The following is an 18,476-nucleotide window of genomic DNA, read 5'->3' as shown; positions in this document are numbered from 1 at the left end:
ATCTGTTTTGAAATAGAGGGAGATGCAGGGGGGAGGCACAGAATGTCAAACGGCAACAGTGACACCCAGTGGTCAGGTTAAAAACTCCCTTCTGCTCACCCTCCAGATTTCTAGCAGTTTTTGTTATTTTAAAATCGTTCTTTATTCATATCCTCAGTTTGATTTTGATTTCATTGTTTTCAGGCGCCAAACCTATGCAAGATGGCTGGGGAAGTGGAGGAGAGGAGATGAGTACGTCAACCAGCCAATGGGACACAGAGGATGGAGATGTATGGAACAGCCCCACCTCCCAGGAGAGTAGTTCTTCTTGTAATTCCTGGAGCAATGGACCTAAGAAGTGTTCAAACAAGGTCAGAGAATGCGTCTAACATGGGTCAGAAACATAGCAGTAGATGTGCTTTAAATTATTTGGGAATACTTTTGTTGTTCATAGAAGTTAATTGACAATGTTTTTGCTTGTGTGTTGTCAGGTGAAAATTGGCAGCAAGCCAGATGAGGCCTGGATCATGAACCATCTCATCAAACAGCTCACTGATATGGGCTTTCCGGTATGGACACTATGTATTTAGAAAGAAATGTTCATGCTGACATCACTAAAACGCTGTCTTCATTATTATTCTTGTTATTATTATTAAATATAGGCACTTGTATAAAGTTTACAAACGGAACACGATCACTTCTGGGCCACATTAACCACCCACTGATAAATGCAGCCAGCTAAACTTTTAATGTCAATATCAAACCCTTTCTAGGACTAAAACTCAGTCAGGTTATATCAGTTACAGATATATTACCAATGTGTTACAGAGAGACCCTGCTGAGGAGGCACTGAAGAGCAACAATATGAACCTTGACCAGGCCATGAGTAAGTCAACAAGCTAATGAGATGCTTTATTCACAAATATGAATTTTATCATTGCACAACAACATTGTTACTATATCTACTCAATTCAGCTGAGATTATTAGTGAGCCATCCATAAATGTAATATTAGCCATTACTGTTGACAATCTATATGTATATTTTACAGCACATTACTTGTTGAAGTAAAACAGCTTCCACTGCTAACCTCTCACATCCTCCTATCTGCCTCCAGCCGCCCTGCTAGAGAAGAAGACAGACCTGGACAAGCGTGGCATGGGCATGTCCGATTACAGCAATGGCATGAACAAGCCTGTAGTGTGTCGGCCTTCTGCACTCTCCAAAGACCACTCCGACTGCGCCACCTTTCTCGATAAGGTGAGAAAATTAGTAAGTGACCAATCATCTGATCTTCTCCAAATATATGTCATAAATTATAGATGTTTCAGTGACAAATTTAAATGCATGGTGGTATTCTTGCTCTGCTTTGTTGTTTTTGGTCTATACTTCACTCTCTACAGTTACGAAGACTGATTATGGCTCATTATCCTTTTGTTTACTTTTTTTTATTTATTGCCTGTGGTCTGTTGTGTTTTTTCTTCTCTGATCCAGGATGGTGTCCTGTCAGATGACGCCTCCCCATCACCGTTTTTGCCTTCCCCTAGCCTGAAGCTCCCCCTGGCCAACAGTAGCCTTTCTGGGCAGGGTCTGGGACAGGGCAACCCGGGGCTGGCCATGCAAAACTTGAACAACAGACAGGTAATTGTGTTTTTATTATTCCTTCATCTTAATGTGGAGCTCAAACTATCAAAATAAATGAGTAGACAAGATAAAGTGTGCAAAGTTTTCACCTGTAGAATTGATACAGACAGTTTTGGTTTACAATTTAGGACCAAATCATGTAAAAATATAAAGGCAACAGTTCAGTTGGACAGCTGCTTTCAATAGAACGCATTGACAGATGCAAAATGCATTTATAAGTATTTTGCATTGACTGAGTAGAATTTAAGTGTGCCTGGGATGATCGTAGCCGAGTCACACACACCTCTCTACCAGCACACTCTCCCCAAAATCTGTTGCTCACTTAAGTGTGAATGACCTTCCCTGAAGCACCAAGTGAAATCAGATATCTAAGCCCTTATCAAGTATCACCCCCAGCAGCAGGCATGGCCCAGAAAATGCACCATGTCCTTGAGGGACTGTAAGCAGCCAGTTTTCTTTTTTGCTCTGAATAAAACAAAAAAAACTCCCCAGTTTTATGGAAATGTGGCTAAAGCCACCTTTCACTCACTGATAGTTTGATGTATGGAAAAAAACCTTTTTTCCTAAAGTCCAGCTGCTCTCATTGTTCAGTCTATGCTTTTGCACACAGTCTATGCATGTTACCCTGAACATTTATTACTGTTGAGCTTCCTGCTAGGTTAAATAAAACTGGAAAAGGAAAAATGAGGTTTTGGTTTGCAAGCTGCGAATGTTTTCAGTCCATGTTTTGTATGCATGTTTTTCATCCAGTTTAGGTGCACTTACTCATGTTCTGCATGAACTGTCAGTTTTCTTATGCTTAGACTCTGTTCTTGACCTCTTTGTGCTCTGCACTGTGTATTGCGCTCACTGGAATTCTGAAAAATACCTTTTTCTTTCCAATTTGGTGACCCAGGCCTGCAGTAATTTGATTAAAAAGCTTGAGGAATATCATTGAGAAATGATTGAATGATTATTATGATGATGTAATAATTGGAATATAACTGGAGGGTGTATTGGGCTGTTATGATTCGTACTCGTAGATATCCAGTGGAATGTTTGGCAGTAGTGGAGCAGCACAAACCCGGGTCATGCAGCAGCAGCAGCAGCAGCAGCAGCAGCAGCCTCCACAGCCACCAGTGCCACCTCTCAACTCCTCCCAGCCTAATCTACGTGCTCAAGTGCCTCAGTTTCTCTCCCCTCAGGTAGATACACACACATGGCAATGCACGTGTTATATTAATTACATGGAGGTACTGCATATCCATTCATAACACACAAAGATTACAGTTTTTGTCTTGTGACTATTTAATATTTATTACTGTAAACCATGATTTCTGAGTTGGTTTATCTTTTCTCAGATTTTTTTTTCTCTCAATCTGTGATACTCTGTTAGAAGTTAGAATAGTCCTCTGACTTTGTGTTTGTTGGGGATGCTGCAAAATACTTTTTATCTTGCCACTAGGTGCAGCTGTTGTGATGTGCAAAAGCTCTCTTGTCATCTTTTCTCTTGTTTTTTGTTTTTCTCTGCCTTCCTTCCTGCCAGGTCCAAGCACAGCTCTTGCAGTTTGCAGCAAAAAACATTGGTCTTAACCCTGCACTTTTAACTTCACCAATAAACCCTCAACAAATGACCCTGTTGTACCAACTTCAGCAGCTGCAAATGGTGAGGCACCACCCCTCCTTTCGCCGGATTTGTAGCGCAAATAAAAAACAGCCAGATTACACCAAGTTCAGTGTAAAAAAAAATAAATAAATAAAACAAATGGCCAGTATTTCATGTGAATTGTGTATTGAATTTTTCTATTCTATTTCTAATGATAAACACCTTGTTGAGAGCAAAGACTGTTGTCTTTGAGCAGAAACAGACTGATGTAACAATGGATTTAGCATATCAAGAAGGTTGTCTGCTCTCTGCTGCCCTGTTTTCTCCTTATTGTTCTAACTTTGTGTTGGTTTTGTTCCCTTAATACAGGCGTACCAGCGTTTACAAATCCAGCAGCAGATGATGCAGGCGCAACGCAATGTTTCCGGCCCCATTAGGCAACAAGAGCAGCAAGTGAGTAAGCAGATGCATTGTTACCACAAGAAAGAGTGAAGCTAGTCATTTCATGTGCGTGACCTTCTGCGAGTCCTGTCTCACAACACTGTGACACAACATCATTCTAACATGTTGCTATAACAACCAAGGGGAAAACATGTATTGTCATGACAGGAGCTGTCTAAACTTTTAGATGTCTAACTTTTAGTTCTCACTGAACATGGTCAACTGTTCTTCCATTGTTCACGAGCTGCTAAAAGATGCTTTTCTAAACAAAACAAGTGCTTGATATGCTCATTTTCTCATTCTCTCCTTTCAAAGCTGAATTGTTTTCCTCCCTCTACCCTTCTCCTTCTTCATCTTATTTTTTCATCTATTGTCCTATTGAAATGATTCACTTGATCATCTTGCTTGGCTTGCCTTTCTTTTTTCATGCCCGGTTCTGACAGTCGCTCTCATCTCTCCAAGGTTGCGCGTACAATCACCAACATGCAGCAGCAGATCCAGCAGCACCAGCGTCAGCTGTACCAGGCGTTGCTGATGAAGCAGCAGCAACTTCCCTCTCATTCCTCCTCTTCCTCCTCTTCCTCTGCTGGTCTGCATCCCCCCGTTGGCCCTGCCGGAGGCTCTGGCCACGGAAAATCAACCCTGGACCCCTTCAGTGGCTCACACCAGGCTCCGGGCCTCGCTGACACACTGCACACCAAAGAGCCGCCGTCTTCGCCCAATGCCTACAGCACCTACCCTCTTTGTGAGTCTTGGATAGGGATGACATACAAGTTGAAAATAATTGCAGCCATGAAAATATGCTCAATATGTCAACAATCATTGAAAGAAGTTTGTGAACTGCTGATAAATCTGCAAAGTTAAAAAAAAAAAAAAAAAAAGATATTCCCACATCCTAATTTTTCTTTGAGAAAAACATAATTTTCAGTGTCTGAAATCATATTATATAATCAGCCATCGTCACACAATGAACCGCTCTATTGAGTCATTTGAATTTCCCCTTTTGGATGTAATTTGAATGTCATTTCCCCAAGTTAAAACTGTGATGATGTTGCATATAAAGAAGACGACTGAGAGATGCGTGCGTTTTGTGTGCAGCTGGACTGAATCCAAACATGAATGTAAACTGCATGGACGCTGGGGGTCTGTCCCTGAAGGAGCCCCAGTCCCGCCTGTCCCAGTGGACACACACCAACTCCATAGACAACCTCTCTGGCAATTCTTCAAACCTGGAGAATAACCTCAGTAAGCACGGTAGGTAGCAGAAGCGCACGGGGAAGCGTGCTCTTACTCCATACACGGCCAATTTACGAAAACGGCTGCAGACGAAACCGACTTCACTCTGACTCTGTCTCACACGAGTTGCATTAGACAAACTCCTGCGTCATGTCAAAGTGATGTAGATGTTTTACTGACAGTGGCGTACATACAGACATCTCTCAAGCTGGTGCACTTCTGATCCATACTCATTCTCTAGTTGAAATCCTGGGAAATCTTTTGTTAGGTGTCAGAGTGGCATCCACCAGTAGAAACAAGTCAGTAAGAAGCAGCTGAAGCTTTTATATGCCACATTTTTATTAAGTATAAATGTGGAAATGCTAGGCCCTTGAATATAAAACCATATATGTCATTTTTGTAATATTTAGATTAATTTTGTGCCACTTGAGAATGTATCTTTCTCACAAGTGTGTGTTCCCATCATCTGCACCTCACTGAGTGTTTACGGCTTCTCTTTGAGGGGAATATAAAGAACTCTGTTTATCCATCCAGGTGCCATATCTGCTGCCTCGACCCTGGTTCCACCTGGGAAGCCTCCCCAGCTGGAGGACTCATACAGCCCTTACAATCTAATCTCCAACTCTGAGTCCAACACCAGCTCCCTGGTCCCCCCTGACAACTGGGGCCAAGGCAAGAGCCCCAATGAAAAAATCTCAAATGGGACCAACATTAATTGGCCCCCAGGTGAGGATGAAATGATCATTTTAATAATCTCTGTCTGTCTGTTTGTTAATGCTGGCAAACTTAGGTTAATTAAAATTTTAGCAACAAACCTTTTTTACCCCCACTACCCCTTTTTTGACTTGCCACAGTAGCAGAAAATCAGATGTTACAGATACATTAAGATCAGCTTTGGGCTCGTTAAAGCCAGATATAACAAGTCAGCATAAGACTGTGTAGGTAAGGTAGAAAAGATGAATAATTAATGTTATTTTTTACACCTGTGCTTCTGCCACTGTGAAATGTCAAAATGTTTTCAATCCAAACTCTGATTTTGATGTTTAACTGCAGTTTATTGGGACTTCTAAGTGTGTCGGCTAGTGCAGCAGCTGCTGTAGAAGAAGGTAAAGAGACACATGTTCTCGGATTGGTACAGCAGGTGGATTAGACAGAAAAAATGATGAAGAAACCATGAGAGGCCATGAGATGGCACTTTTGAAGCTCTGGATCGTCCGATCATGTTGTTTAATGAACACGCCTCATTCAGTGAATTCTTCTTATGCCTTAGAGTTCTGCCCAGGCGTGCCATGGAAGGGCCTTCAGAACATTGACCCCGAGAATGACCCAAATATGACCCCTGGCAGCGTCCCCAGCGGTCCCACCATCAACACCAACATCCACGATGTTAACCGATACCTGCTGCGTGACAGAAATGGAGGTATGTAAAATAATAGAAAAAAGGGCGCGTTCTACTACGCCACAAACCTCAAAGACAAGATCGATCATCATGAAGCTTTTTTTGTTTGTTTGTTGTCCATCTTTGCTTACAACACTTGGATCTCTACAACAATGTAGCCACTTCCCAAACTTCTCCTCTTCAGAATGCGTCTCTGCCTCCGAACAGCAGTGACTATTCTAGCTCTTTCAGCCTGTCGTCCTGTAGTGGAGACAGCGCAGCCACCCCTGATCTGTGTGTGCGTGGGACCTTTCTTACACATAGATCTGTTACTTTTGTACCTTAAGGCAACACCTTCACCTAAACAGCAGCCTTGGTGACTGTTAACCTTCTGTGCCTCCTGCTACCAAAGCCACAAAAAAAGCATGCCTCACCCAGCTGGTGCTAACTTCAGTACACACCCTGTGCTCTGTGTTGTGTGAATGCTTTATGAAAGTCATGTGTGGGGATTTTTCCTTTCCATAATTACAAACTTGTTTTTCTGTTCATTGTTTTTTAGGGAAGACCGAAGTAGCAATTAACCCTGCTTTTCTTTTCTTTTTTTTCTTTTCTTTTTTAGAAAAAAAAATAGATGGGGTGGGGGAACTTTTCTAATGGTACGGTAGCCTTTTGCAGACTCATGCACTGTATGTGGCATTTTCTGACTACATTTGGACAGCTTAGGCAGCTTTTCTGATTTAATTTAACTGAATCGTAAGCATTATTCCATAAACATTTGGAAGAAAGCCTTTCTTTTGCAAGTAGACGGCATCTTACTACTTTGTCTTTAATCAGATTTTCTCTTTTTTCTGTTTAAAGGTAAACTATCTGACTTGAAGTCCACCTGGTCCCCGGGCCCCATCTCTCAGAGCCAAGCTTCTCTGTCACACGAGCTATGGAAAGTCCCTCAGGGGCCTCGCGGTTCCACAGCCCCCTCCCGGCCCCCACCAGGCCTCACCAACACCAAGCCCTCTTCCACTTGGGGTGGGAACTCATTGGGCCTGGCTCAAAATTGGAGTGGTTCCTACTCCTCTGGTGAGCACAAGTTTTTATTTTTACGTTCCGTTGAAATTGAAAAACCATCGATACAAACTCTTTGGGCATTTTTCAGGTTCACTTTAAGTTTTTTTTTTCTTTAACCTTGCAGTATGACATTCAGAGCTGTGAGAAAGTGTTTATCTCCAAATGCCGTCTGTTTTATCATTCTAAACCCTGTCCGATCTGTAACCAGAGGATGCCAGTAAACAACATCAACCACCCTGCAGAGATCGCAAACATGATTAGATGCTTTCAAGCCAGCTCAAACCAGTTCATTATGTTTTCTACATTAATAATTTCGAAACCAGTTCAGAGCCATCTCATTGAGACATCTTAGACTTTGTATGCTGAGATTTCAGACTGTTGAAATCTTGAAAATGGACTCAAGTAATTGTTCTCTAGGCTTTCTGAAAAATGATTGGGACATTATCTGTGAAAGGCAAAATGCAGACGTTGACAGAAATCATGCACTTTACGATGCACTTCACACCCTTAGAAAACAGGCCTGACTGAAGATGCATAGATGTGCTCACAGGTGCATTTGTACATTCACAACACAGGCTTCATAAATCCTGTGGAACACGCCCTGTTAAACTGACATTTTGAGGTTTACTGCAGAAGCCACATTTATACATAAGAACTTTGTGACCTTGTCTTGACTTCACATGCATATAGATTTGTACTCTTGCTACATAGATGAAAGACTGACTAGAACTACGCATGGAAGTAGATAATAGTAAGCTCTCTACAGTTGAACTGACCCAGATCTGCCTTTAAACAGAATCACAGTAGCTAAGACAATCTAGCACACACAGCTTTGCAGGAAGTGACCTTTTTGGAAAGTAGCTGCTTTGCTTTTTTATAGTCAAACACTCGATACTAAAGCAGATTTTTACTTGGATGTGTCTGCATTTGTGTTGTAGAAGGAACCACGTGGAGCACTGACAGCTCGAACAGGACCAGCAGCTGGCTGGTGCTGAGGAATCTCACCCCGCAAGTATGTGCTGTGTTCTCAAACTGTTACAGTAAATAATCCGAAAGGTTTAGGTTAGTGAACTCACAGCGATTATCTTCAGTGAGTATTTTTAGATTTGAAGTGACGAAACAATGATTACAATGAAAAGCCCGAAAGTGAAAATAAACAAGGAAGCTAGAGGGCAGATGGCGTGCAAGAGAGTGAAATGCATGAATGGCTCTGAAACTGGGTCTCAGTGTTGTTTTTTCCTTGCGTACATCAGATCGATGGATCAACTCTGCGGACGCTGTGCATGCAGCACGGACCCCTGATCACATTCCATCTCAACCTGACCCAGGGGAACGCCGTGGTGCGCTACAGCTCTAAGGACGAGGCTGCCAAAGCCCAGAAGTCCCTGCACATGTAAGCCTCAGCAAAGTCTCTTACAAAGCGAAGGAGGGCTTTAAAAAATAAAAGGAAAACTTCACCTTCGTTTGTGTGTCAAGCGAAGCAGAACAAAAAATGAGGAAGAGTTCAGGAAAACCTCAGATTCTCCTGTCTTCTTGTTTCCCCTCCTGAGAACGCTTCAGAATAAGTTCTGACGGCGTTATTTTTGTATATGGAGAGTCACATGAAAAGAGGGGGTGGCTAGTCACGCTGCAGTCAGCTGCAATGTATTATTAGTGATTCCTGCTGTGATCACATAACAGGGGGAAAAACCCAGCATGGATGTAGTCTGCAGGACCACACGCTGTCTCACTCCTGTGTCAAAGGAGTCCTCAATCATGTTCGGTTGTCGTGGAAACAAAATAGAAGATGTATGTCCCCATTTTTATTAACAGCAGCTGGAAATGTGGATACGGCAGCTCACAGTAATGAATGATAGCAAAAACACCCAAAGAAACAACAGTCCCACTTGAATATGTAGGCCTGTTTTTTACACTGTGAGGAAACCTTAAAGCCAACAGTTTCTTGTTTGTTTCTGAGAGATTGTATTTATTTTTTTCTCTTCTGTCCTGTAGGTGCGTGCTTGGAAACACCACAATCCTGGCAGAGTTCGCTGGGGAGGAGGAGGTTAACCGCTTCTTTGCACAAGGCCAGTCGCTAGGGGCAAACACCACGAGCTGGCATGCTAACCCGGGAACCAATCAGAATCGCATGGGCGGGGCAAATCAGTCCCACTCGATGGGCCAATGGAGCAGCGGCGCTGGTGGGGGCAAGGCCAACGGGGGCGATCTGCTGTGGGGCGGGTTCCCCCAGCACTCCAGCTTGTGGGGACCGCCTGGTGGAGAGGACGCCCGCGTCATCGGGAGCCCCACTTCTATTAACACCCTGCTGCCTGGAGATCTGCTGAGCGGGGAGTCCATGTAGGACGGTGCCCCGATGCGCTAACCCACCTCCACCGTGTCATGTAAAGCCATCGGTGGGCGGTGAGGTTGGGAAAGGAAAAACTCCAAACAAAAAGTGGTCAAAATAAGCAAGAGCAAAACCCAAGCAAATCATGTGGCGATAATCAGTATCAGTTTAAACTGTCTTGATCTGTGAGTTGTGAATCAGAAGCCTGGGGGTCCCTAACAGACTTTACAGCCCCATGCCTCTGCTTCACTGTGTTCTTTTTTTGTTTGGTTTACCGTTTCTTTTTTTTTTTCCCTTTCAGTATTTTTAAAATGCATCATATAAAAGTAACTGAAATGAGTCAAAACACAAAGTAACTTTTAAAGAGTTTTTAAGGTTTTTTTTTCCATAAATATACATGACATTCTGTGTGAAGAGTTTTAAAAGAAGCAATCAAAGCTGCCATCTAAGACTTTCCTTTACCCTGTGAAAAAAAAAAAAAAAAAAAAAAACAAACAAAAAAACTAATCATCCCAAAATAACACTTTAACAACCATTCCCTCCATATCCATGGCCAATGATGTTGTTCAAAGACCTTTATAAGTTATGTTAATGTTTGTTTCTCAGCACTAATATTAGCCTTAAGTGCTCTCTGGCCCAGGTCCTTCCCAAGCCGCCTTTTTTTAGTTTGTTTTGTAACTGAAGAAATAGCTGAAATCTTGCACAGTTCACCTCTGAGCCAACAAAGTGGTACAGGAACACGACTGGTGACCAACTCTGTCACCGGCAGTAAGAAGGCCTGGCCGCATGACTGGCACTACCAATCATCTGCTCAGTTATTTTGATTCTTCTCAAAGGGATTGACGCAGCTGTTAAATGTTTTGTCATTTTTAAGGTGTAAATCCCAACGGTTATTTTTTACACCTATCGCAAAAATATAAGCTGAGAGAATATTAATTGTTGACCTTGCTCTGCGTTTCCTTATGAACGTGTATGTCCGGTGGAATCTAATCATCTACACCTGCAGACTCAGATCCTTCTGGTCACCTTCAGCCTGAACTCCAGTCGCTTTACTGGTGCTTTGTTGAATTTTTCTAATGTCCAGTGTTTTGTTGTTTTTTTTCCTAAAGCCTCCCCGATCAGCCAGTTTTTCTGAGGGGAAAGAAAAAAATGTACTTGGTTTTATTTTCATGTGACTGTAACATTGTGCAATATACAGCATCGACTTTTCTTCCGTCCATACTCCACCGGAGCTGGTTTGTCTTTTTTCTTTTTCTTTCTTTTTCCCTCTTTTTCCGTTTTTTTTTTTTTTTTTTTTGTCTTTTTGTGATTGTTGCTGATTTCAGCAAAAAGACTTTGGAACTTCAAACAAAAAAACCTTACCCCTTTTCAAAACTTGGATTCCCTCCAGGCCTCCAGACCCCTCTGAAACTGTTGGGAAAACTTTGCAAAGAGGAAGAAGCAGCTGTAGAACTGTGCACGCGGCAAAGTGTACTACGAAGTGACACTGGGTACACAACGATGCACACTTCCTCTCTGCGTGCCACAGCCACACCCAACAGAGACTGAAGCCACAGTGGGATTGGATGGTTCTGGGTATCTGGCACAATACCAAATAATCCTAATGCAGTAGACCTTCGAGTGTTCCTTGCGCTTGGTACTGTACAAACAGAAGAGACGGAGGCTTTTATAAATTCAAAGGGTTTGATCATAGCACTTATGAAGAGCAAATCGCTTCAACTGCAATCCAATAAATCAAAAATAGGAGCAGCAAAAACATTGCAACCAACAAGAAAAAAAAAGAATCGATTCCTGCTCTTTTACGTACTGTATCGATTCCATGGAAATGTGTATGCCGTTGTTCCTCGGTAGCAGGATGAAGGGAAACACAACCGAAATGTACCATCAGACTTTGGGGCTTGTTGTTTTTTTTCGCCCCTCCTTTGAACTATATCAAAAATGAATATCACTGTTACTCCAAAATTGTTCGCCTTGTTCTTTTTGGAGGCACTAGACTTTGCAATGTCAGCTGTTTCCGACACCCGCCGGCCTGCCAGCCAGCAGGTGCGGGGGAGTCGGGAAGGAGTGGAGTGGGGTGTGGGAGTGTCCACTGAGTGCCTCTTTGCTGTGGTCCTCTGGGTGTCAGGCGGCAGCCCCACAGTGCAGAACTTCCTCCTGGGCTCCACTTGACCCTCCCTCCGTCTGGCAAGAAAGACCCCCCCAACCCCCCAGACTGGCCAATCACGGCTCTATGCCACACGCGGCATCTCCAACGGGGGAGGGGGCCCGCCACCACTCGACCCTGCTGTCGTCCTGCCGCCCCAACCCCATCTCTCAGTTCTCTGACACAAAGATCACTTTAGCTGGAAGATGTAATAGTCATATTTCTGGAATTTTTGCCAGTGTACTTTGTATTCTTTGGAGAAAATCATTTGACTCTTGTTTTTTTTTTTGTTTTTTTGTTTTGTTTGTTTGGTTTATTTCAGTGTGTTATATTGTGATTAAGATACTGGCTGCTGAACTAGCCCTTCACTGTTCATATGCAGAAACACTTTGGTCAGAGGTGCCTCTGTATGTTCATCCTGTGTGTTGAATGCAAAATGAGGATCAATACTACAGACCGTTATTGATTGTCTATTGTTTTTAACTGCTCATGCTTTTGTGTTTGACAGTATTCTGTAGTACTTCCAGGTAGTATCTTGAGATGTGTAAAAATACGGTGTCTCAGATGGGATTGTGGGTGTCTGCCGCTCCAAGCTGCTCCGCCTGCCTGCAGGCTGTCCCCCCCCCTTCCTCTTCTGCCTAGCTGCTACGCTATAACCTCCTCCACTTCAGCCAGACCCAGTAGCCCTCCCCTGACCAGGCACCAACAGGCCCCTTTATCCGTTTCTATGCAAAAGACTAGAGGCTGGGCCCCTTTACAGCACGCCAAACCTGACTTTGTCCCCTGTGCGCTCCTGTCAGCACTTCAAAATGGCCACAGCCTCTGTAAAGTCAGGCTAAGCCACTAGAACACTGTCATAGTAAAGTGAAAACACACGATCAAAGGTTGGCCTTTCTCTCTGCGCTGAAGACACTTCTGTCCAGCTTGATCTCAGGGTAGGGGAGTTGATGATAGCAAGTATGAGACGCAGCTCTCCGCATCAGTCCTCTCTACTGTGAGAGCAAACAAAAAAGGCCATCGAAGCAACAAAAGCTTAGAGAAATTTTCAGCTCATGCCTTGAAATTGAATGAATCCTTATTGGAAGGGAAAAAGGCTTGTTATGAACCCTTTTTTTTTTTTTTTTGTTCCCCTAAAGGTTGGTCTACTGTTCCTGTTTGGGGGGGCATGTGTGTAGGAGATGCCAATATATTGTGCCAATATGGATTAGCTGTGTCATACTGTATCTGTTCAGAGAGCACTTCTTTTCTCTGTTTGGAGGAGCTTTGATAACCTTAGCAGAGGGTGCAAGGGGGGGACAGGAGGGATCAAAAAAAGAGCGGCAGCATCACACCCTTCGATGGCTGAGATTTTTTTTTTTTTTTTTTAATGCTTTTTGTGGGGAATGCCCCATGCTAAGGAGAAAATATTAACTCAGTTTGGGGGTTCCAGTTTGCTACAGTGCACAGTTGATAATGGGTAATCCCGGGTACATATTTTTTTAAAACCAAAAATGAAATTGCATTTTAACGTCATTTTTATGAAGTTTGACATAAAAAGCTTAAAAATGCTACAAAATCTAAATGAAAAAAAAAAAAAGAAGAAGATCTATAATATGTTAAAGCTCTGCACTTCTAGCTGAAACGTCTCCGGCCCCTCAGCCTCTGCCACCGGCGTCTGAAAGGTGGTGGGAATGTTGACCGGGGCTCCGTTTTGTGGATGCTGTATTTATCTTGTTTTGTGTTTTGTGTCCTGCTCAAAGCAGGCCCACCGAACTGTACATTTCCACAGACCCAGATGGCTCGGGCCACTGTATCAGCCTCACTCTCTCGTTCTGCAGCAGCAGGAGGGGAGAGGCACATTTCAAGAGGTACAACGTCTTAAAAATGAATAAAAAAAAATAAATAAATAAAATATACAGGAAAAGGCTACCTTTCGGGACTTTGAGTCCTGCAGCACACAAGCAAAAATCACTATTGCCTGTTTCTGTAACTGCCTTGATCCAAGCTCAGACAGACCCAATAGCCGAGGACCTCCCAGCATCCTGTACTAACTGGAGAACCCTGACAGCTAAGGGTGTTTCCCATGCTGCACCAGCACTGAGAGGCTCCCCTCTCTACAGCTCTGTTCTACATAGCAGTATATGTGTATACATGGCATATATATACTGTGAGTACTATGTGGCGTCACCTCTTCAGACTTCTTGGATCGTAACCTCTGAAACTTTTCAGTTTAGTTCGAAAGGTCCTGGTTTAATACAGCTGAAAAAGAGCAATATGTATTTTTTTCCCCCGCAAATAAGTGATGCAGAGGAAAGGTTTTGGGTCGGGTGTAAACTGATACTTGACTGACCGAAAGCTACGTCTTTCTTACGTGGAGACGGATATGCACGTTCCGGTTTTGATGACATGCTACAGTACTCTGAAGTGCTTGTACTGTATATGTGTGTATTTGTTAATTAGCCTGTCTTAAAGCCCAACATGAAGCACCTGGTCTGATGCATATTTTACCCACTTGTTAAAAGAAATCGCAGACATATCAAGACAAAAGAAATTGAACAAAAATACTTGAATCAATGAGCGCCAATAACATAATGTGAAGTCAGTAATTATTTCTTTTTCTGTCCATCTGGCAGGTACACTTACGGGCTTTTTAGAGAATATCAGATATGTATTGCATTAGGTTACAGATACAAAATCTTTTTTGGGGGGGGGGGGGGTCATAGATGTGTGCTTGAAAGTCAGATGTTTGTATGAATGTGTACTAAAGAAACTGTGTATGCAGGGCACATGGCCTGCTGTTATGCTCCACTCAGTGTGTTATATTATGTCTGTTATTAAATTTTCCTTTTTTTGTTCTGTCAAAATCTGTTCTGATGGACGTTATCTTCTAACGTTGCACTGAGTGTCTTCTGCCCCTCACTCAGCTAATCGTAGGCAAAATTAAACTAAGTACAGAGGGGCGATGGTGACAATTCACGTGTACATGTTTACTCAAGGACTTTTTATTTCCCACCCCCCACCCCATTCTGTCTGTTTGAAAAAAAAAAGAAAAGAAAAAAAAAAAGTTATCAACCTTATAGTGGCTTTTTATTGTTGAATAATCCAGTACGGGGATTATCATTGAGTATTGCACCATTTTGTTTCAATTATGGGGAGAAAAAAATGTAGCAAAAACAAAAAATTTAAAAAAGGAAAAAAAAAATATTAAAAACCAGAAAAAAGGGATCGGAAAGAAAAAAAAAACGAAAAACTGTGGCCATAGATAGCTGTAGAAGGACTAGTACTCCCAATGTTAACGTGATAGAGAAGTGGAAAGGGATAAAGCGTGGGAGGTGAGTTTGTTACAAGACTCATTTCAGCGGTGCCTATCTTTTCTGTCTTTGTTTTCGCAAAAAAGCCACCTGTCGTTTACAAGCATTTCATTTGTCCAAAGTTCAAGGAAAAATAGGACTTTATAACGGGAACGTCGTGAAAGGACAAATTTCATCTTCCACCAACTGCGGACACGGAGAATCTTGCAAAATGGAGATTTATGCTACTTTCAGAACTCTGGGATTGATCAGTGTTGTGTCACATTTTAAACTTTTAATTTCTCTCTCAGTGGCTATCTTTGTGTGTATTAAGTTGTGATTTGATGTTTTCTGTGATACTGCGACGCAGTTTGCTCACGATCTTGCACACTCGTAAAAAAAGAAAAAAAATGTAAAAAAAGATGTGGATATCGTCTCAGGAAGGCCAGGGTTCCATTTACCAACTCCATCATTTCTTGGTTTAATGTTTGTGTGGGGGAGGGGAGAAAAAAAAGCAACTTACAACTACTCAACTCCAAACAAGCACTGAAGTATGAGTCAACGGGATATAGAGTACCACTGTCTCTTTAAAACAATTTTTTTAATGTTAGTAGCAAGTTACATATTTACCAAATAAGACTGAGAATCATTTTTGAGAAAAGTGGAGCGCTTTACGTGTGAAATCTATGTAGAAATTGCTTTACATTGAAACGATGAACAATGGTTTGATTGTCAAAAAGATGTGTACATTTTGACCTCTTTAAATTTCCATCCTGTTGTTCAGGAGTATTGTGCAAGCCTTTTCCTTTCTTTCTTTTTAAAAGAAATGATCTCTCGTGTCCATTATAGTTCCTGTGACAGGTCGTCAGTAGTTGAGAGATTTCCTAACGTGTAACAGGTGGGTTTCAGAAGGAGGTTGAAATGGAGGAATAAAGCTGGTTTTTAAAGGATCATGATCTATGCACAAGTGGGTGGGACGAGTCCAAACACCTGCTGCTGTACGGCAGGCGTTTGTTGACTCACACTTTGGGATTCAGGGTTTGATGTAGGGTTGGTTTGTTTTTGTTTTGTCGTTCATCCCCCTTCCCAAGCCCCCTCCCACCTCCAGCGTCAATTAACGCTTTAGCGAAACTTTACATTGCATCATCATGCTGTGTTCTCCTTAACCAATGAGCGCTTATCCTTCTGCTAAAGCACTGTGGGTTGTACTGAAAGGAAGAGAAAAAAAAATACCCATGATTTTTTTTCTTAGGGGAGGATGGTGGGTGGGTCAGGGAGTTGGGGGTTCATTGCCTTTCCCTTTCTCTTTACTTTGAGGGAAAATTTAAAAAAAAAAAAAAAAAAAAAGCATTAAGGAAAAATGTCTGTAACTGAAATGCAAATTTGTGGCTTTTAATGTAATTTTTTTTCTCCTCATAGAATGTGATTGTTAAAAACATGCATTGAAAAAAAAGTTTCCATGGTTTATGGAGCTTCTTTCAGACTATATTAATAAATTACAAATTTTCTTGGCTGTTATTTGTCGTCTTGTCCCTTTTTTTCCTGCGAAACAGTTTGCATACGTCTCATCGTTGTAATTAATGTTTTGTCATTGATGTGACAAGGTTAAGTTACCTCAAAACTATGAAAACGAATATGTTGGGAAAGCAAGTTTGACTATTGCTGACATTAAAACTATCCGATTAGCAAGCTAAACTAATCCGATGTTGGCTAGCTTGGGTTCGAAACCTTTAACATTACCCTTTGCTGCTGTAGTTACTACAGCAGAGTAATGTAATGTCTGTGTTGGTTATGTTGCAGGGTCTGAATAAAAGAATTTTGTCACAAATTTTTGTAACAAGATGTGCAAAAAAAATGACAAAGAAGAAGAAGAATGCCAACTTGCAAACATGAATTTGAAAAATTTCCAATGTTTGTGGAAGTAAACTCTGAACTGTTTACATGTGTTACAGAGACCATAAATGTACATGTTTTCTCTTTTTCTTTTTAAATGAACAGTTTTCTCTGTTTGTATCTGGTTATTATTCTGTGTACTGTTTTGAGCAGAAGTCTTCCTACAATCATGAAGCAAAGTTTCAGTGGTTTAATTGACTTGTTTTTTTTCTGGGTCAAACATGTTTTTGCAAGAAAATTACAAGAGTTTGGTGCACAAAGTGTGTCAAAAACACAAGTGTGTGTTTTTAAATACGCACGACTTGCCAAGGCCCTTTCACTTCCTGTCTTTCAACCAACATGACAGACACGTCTGTCTGTTCAAACAATTTTACATGAGATCAATTTGTTGGAGGTGTAGACACTTAACCAATGTCTGAGAGAAGATCAAACTTCAGCTGAGAGGACACTGGTTCCGATGGTCCCAAACCACCAAGCTGCCGACGTCAGTGTCTGCATTCGGTTGAGTTTTACATCACTGTGGACTGTGAGGCTGCTGCCCTGGTAAGAAGTCCCTCCTCCAATATCCACACCTTGATGTTCTCCTGAAGAAAAGGCTTTCTGGAGGAAGGTTTGATGGTCAAATGAGACAGATTTATTCATCACTGAGAGGCTTTTCACCCCAACAGTTGTTAATTATGATAATTGTACCGTCAGTTTTGGTGCCAGGGGGATTTGTTGATTACTCGAGATTGAAAGACTGCCTCAGAATTACTCAGCATAACTTCAAACCACGTGCTGGACTGCAGTAACGTAGACAATACTGGCTCCTCGTCTCTATTCCCAGTTTGTGCATTCTTGACTCCTCTCCTCGTGTCTTGGCCCCTCCCATCAGAAGTGGAAGAGGAGGAGTCGAGGTGTGAGACGTCCTTTGCTTGGAGTCAGTTGATTATGTGTGGCACAGGGGTTAGGGTTAGGGTTCCAGAGTTTTTATTGCAGCATCCATTTGACAGAGGATGCAGCTGTGCTTTATTATTTCTGTCAGATGGCCATTAAACGTGAAATATAGAGATTCTGAAAAGACTTTTATATTAAGTTCATTAAACAGATGCTTTCATCCAAAGCAACTTCAGTGAGGTACTCATTGGGGGGACAAAATGGGATTCAGTATCTTTCCTAAGGATACTTTGACATGTGGACTGGGCTTTGGGGATCGAAGCAGTAATCTTCTGTTTGAATGATGACAGGTTGTGAAATAAACAAGGTTAAGTGTTGCGCTTTTGCAATGGCACTTCCAAAAGTCCCGACCTCAGCACTCTCAAGAATATAGGAACTATGCTTAAAAGTTAGATCAGAAAATCAAGAAAATCCACATATTTTCTGAACTTGATTATTTCTGCCAAGGACTGTAGTCACAAAACCAAAGAGAGCTCAACTTCCAAAGGGTCATTAGTGAGTTGGTGTGTTTATGATTTTGAATCTTTATGTTTGATCTTTGCAGAGTAAAAATGAATGAAAGAAAACAAAATACGCACACGTTTC

General features: G+C 42.0%; 1 protein-coding gene across 3 annotated transcripts in view; it reads left to right on the top strand.

Moving 5' to 3' along the window:
* The window catches only part of tnrc6c2 (trinucleotide repeat containing adaptor 6C2), a 47,274-nt gene extending 32,951 nt beyond the window's left edge, over positions 1 to 14,323 (top strand). For 2 of the 3 annotated variants that reach the window (XM_072383453.1, XM_072383451.1), the window contains 16 exons: positions 184 to 350; positions 471 to 548; positions 808 to 865; positions 1,096 to 1,250; positions 1,473 to 1,619; positions 2,645 to 2,806; positions 3,148 to 3,267; positions 3,577 to 3,660; positions 4,111 to 4,393; positions 4,747 to 4,902; positions 5,419 to 5,610; positions 6,155 to 6,304; positions 7,121 to 7,336; positions 8,263 to 8,336; positions 8,578 to 8,717; positions 9,317 to 14,323. In XM_072383453.1, the coding sequence (XP_072239554.1) occupies positions 184 to 350; positions 471 to 548; positions 808 to 865; positions 1,096 to 1,250; positions 1,473 to 1,619; positions 2,645 to 2,806; positions 3,148 to 3,267; positions 3,577 to 3,660; positions 4,111 to 4,393; positions 4,747 to 4,902; positions 5,419 to 5,610; positions 6,155 to 6,304; positions 7,121 to 7,336; positions 8,263 to 8,336; positions 8,578 to 8,717; positions 9,317 to 9,665 (2,531 nt within the window). In that variant the 3' untranslated portion in view covers positions 9,666 to 14,323. The remainder of the gene's footprint in view (positions 1 to 183; positions 351 to 470; positions 549 to 807; positions 866 to 1,095; positions 1,251 to 1,472; positions 1,620 to 2,644; positions 2,807 to 3,147; positions 3,268 to 3,576; positions 3,661 to 4,110; positions 4,394 to 4,746; positions 4,903 to 5,418; positions 5,611 to 6,154; positions 6,305 to 7,120; positions 7,337 to 8,262; positions 8,337 to 8,577; positions 8,718 to 9,316) is intronic. The other variant, XM_072383452.1, reaches the window with a different exon arrangement.
* The last annotated feature ends 4,153 nt before the right edge of the window (positions 14,324 to 18,476 follow it).

The sequence above is a fragment of the Leuresthes tenuis genome, unplaced genomic scaffold, assembly GCF_036924035.1.
Source record: "Leuresthes tenuis unplaced genomic scaffold, fLeuTen1.0.hap1 SCAF_4, whole genome shotgun sequence".
Taxonomy (NCBI): domain Eukaryota; kingdom Metazoa; phylum Chordata; class Actinopteri; order Atheriniformes; family Atherinopsidae; genus Leuresthes; species Leuresthes tenuis.
This window is presented reverse-complemented; position numbering and strand designations above follow the sequence as displayed.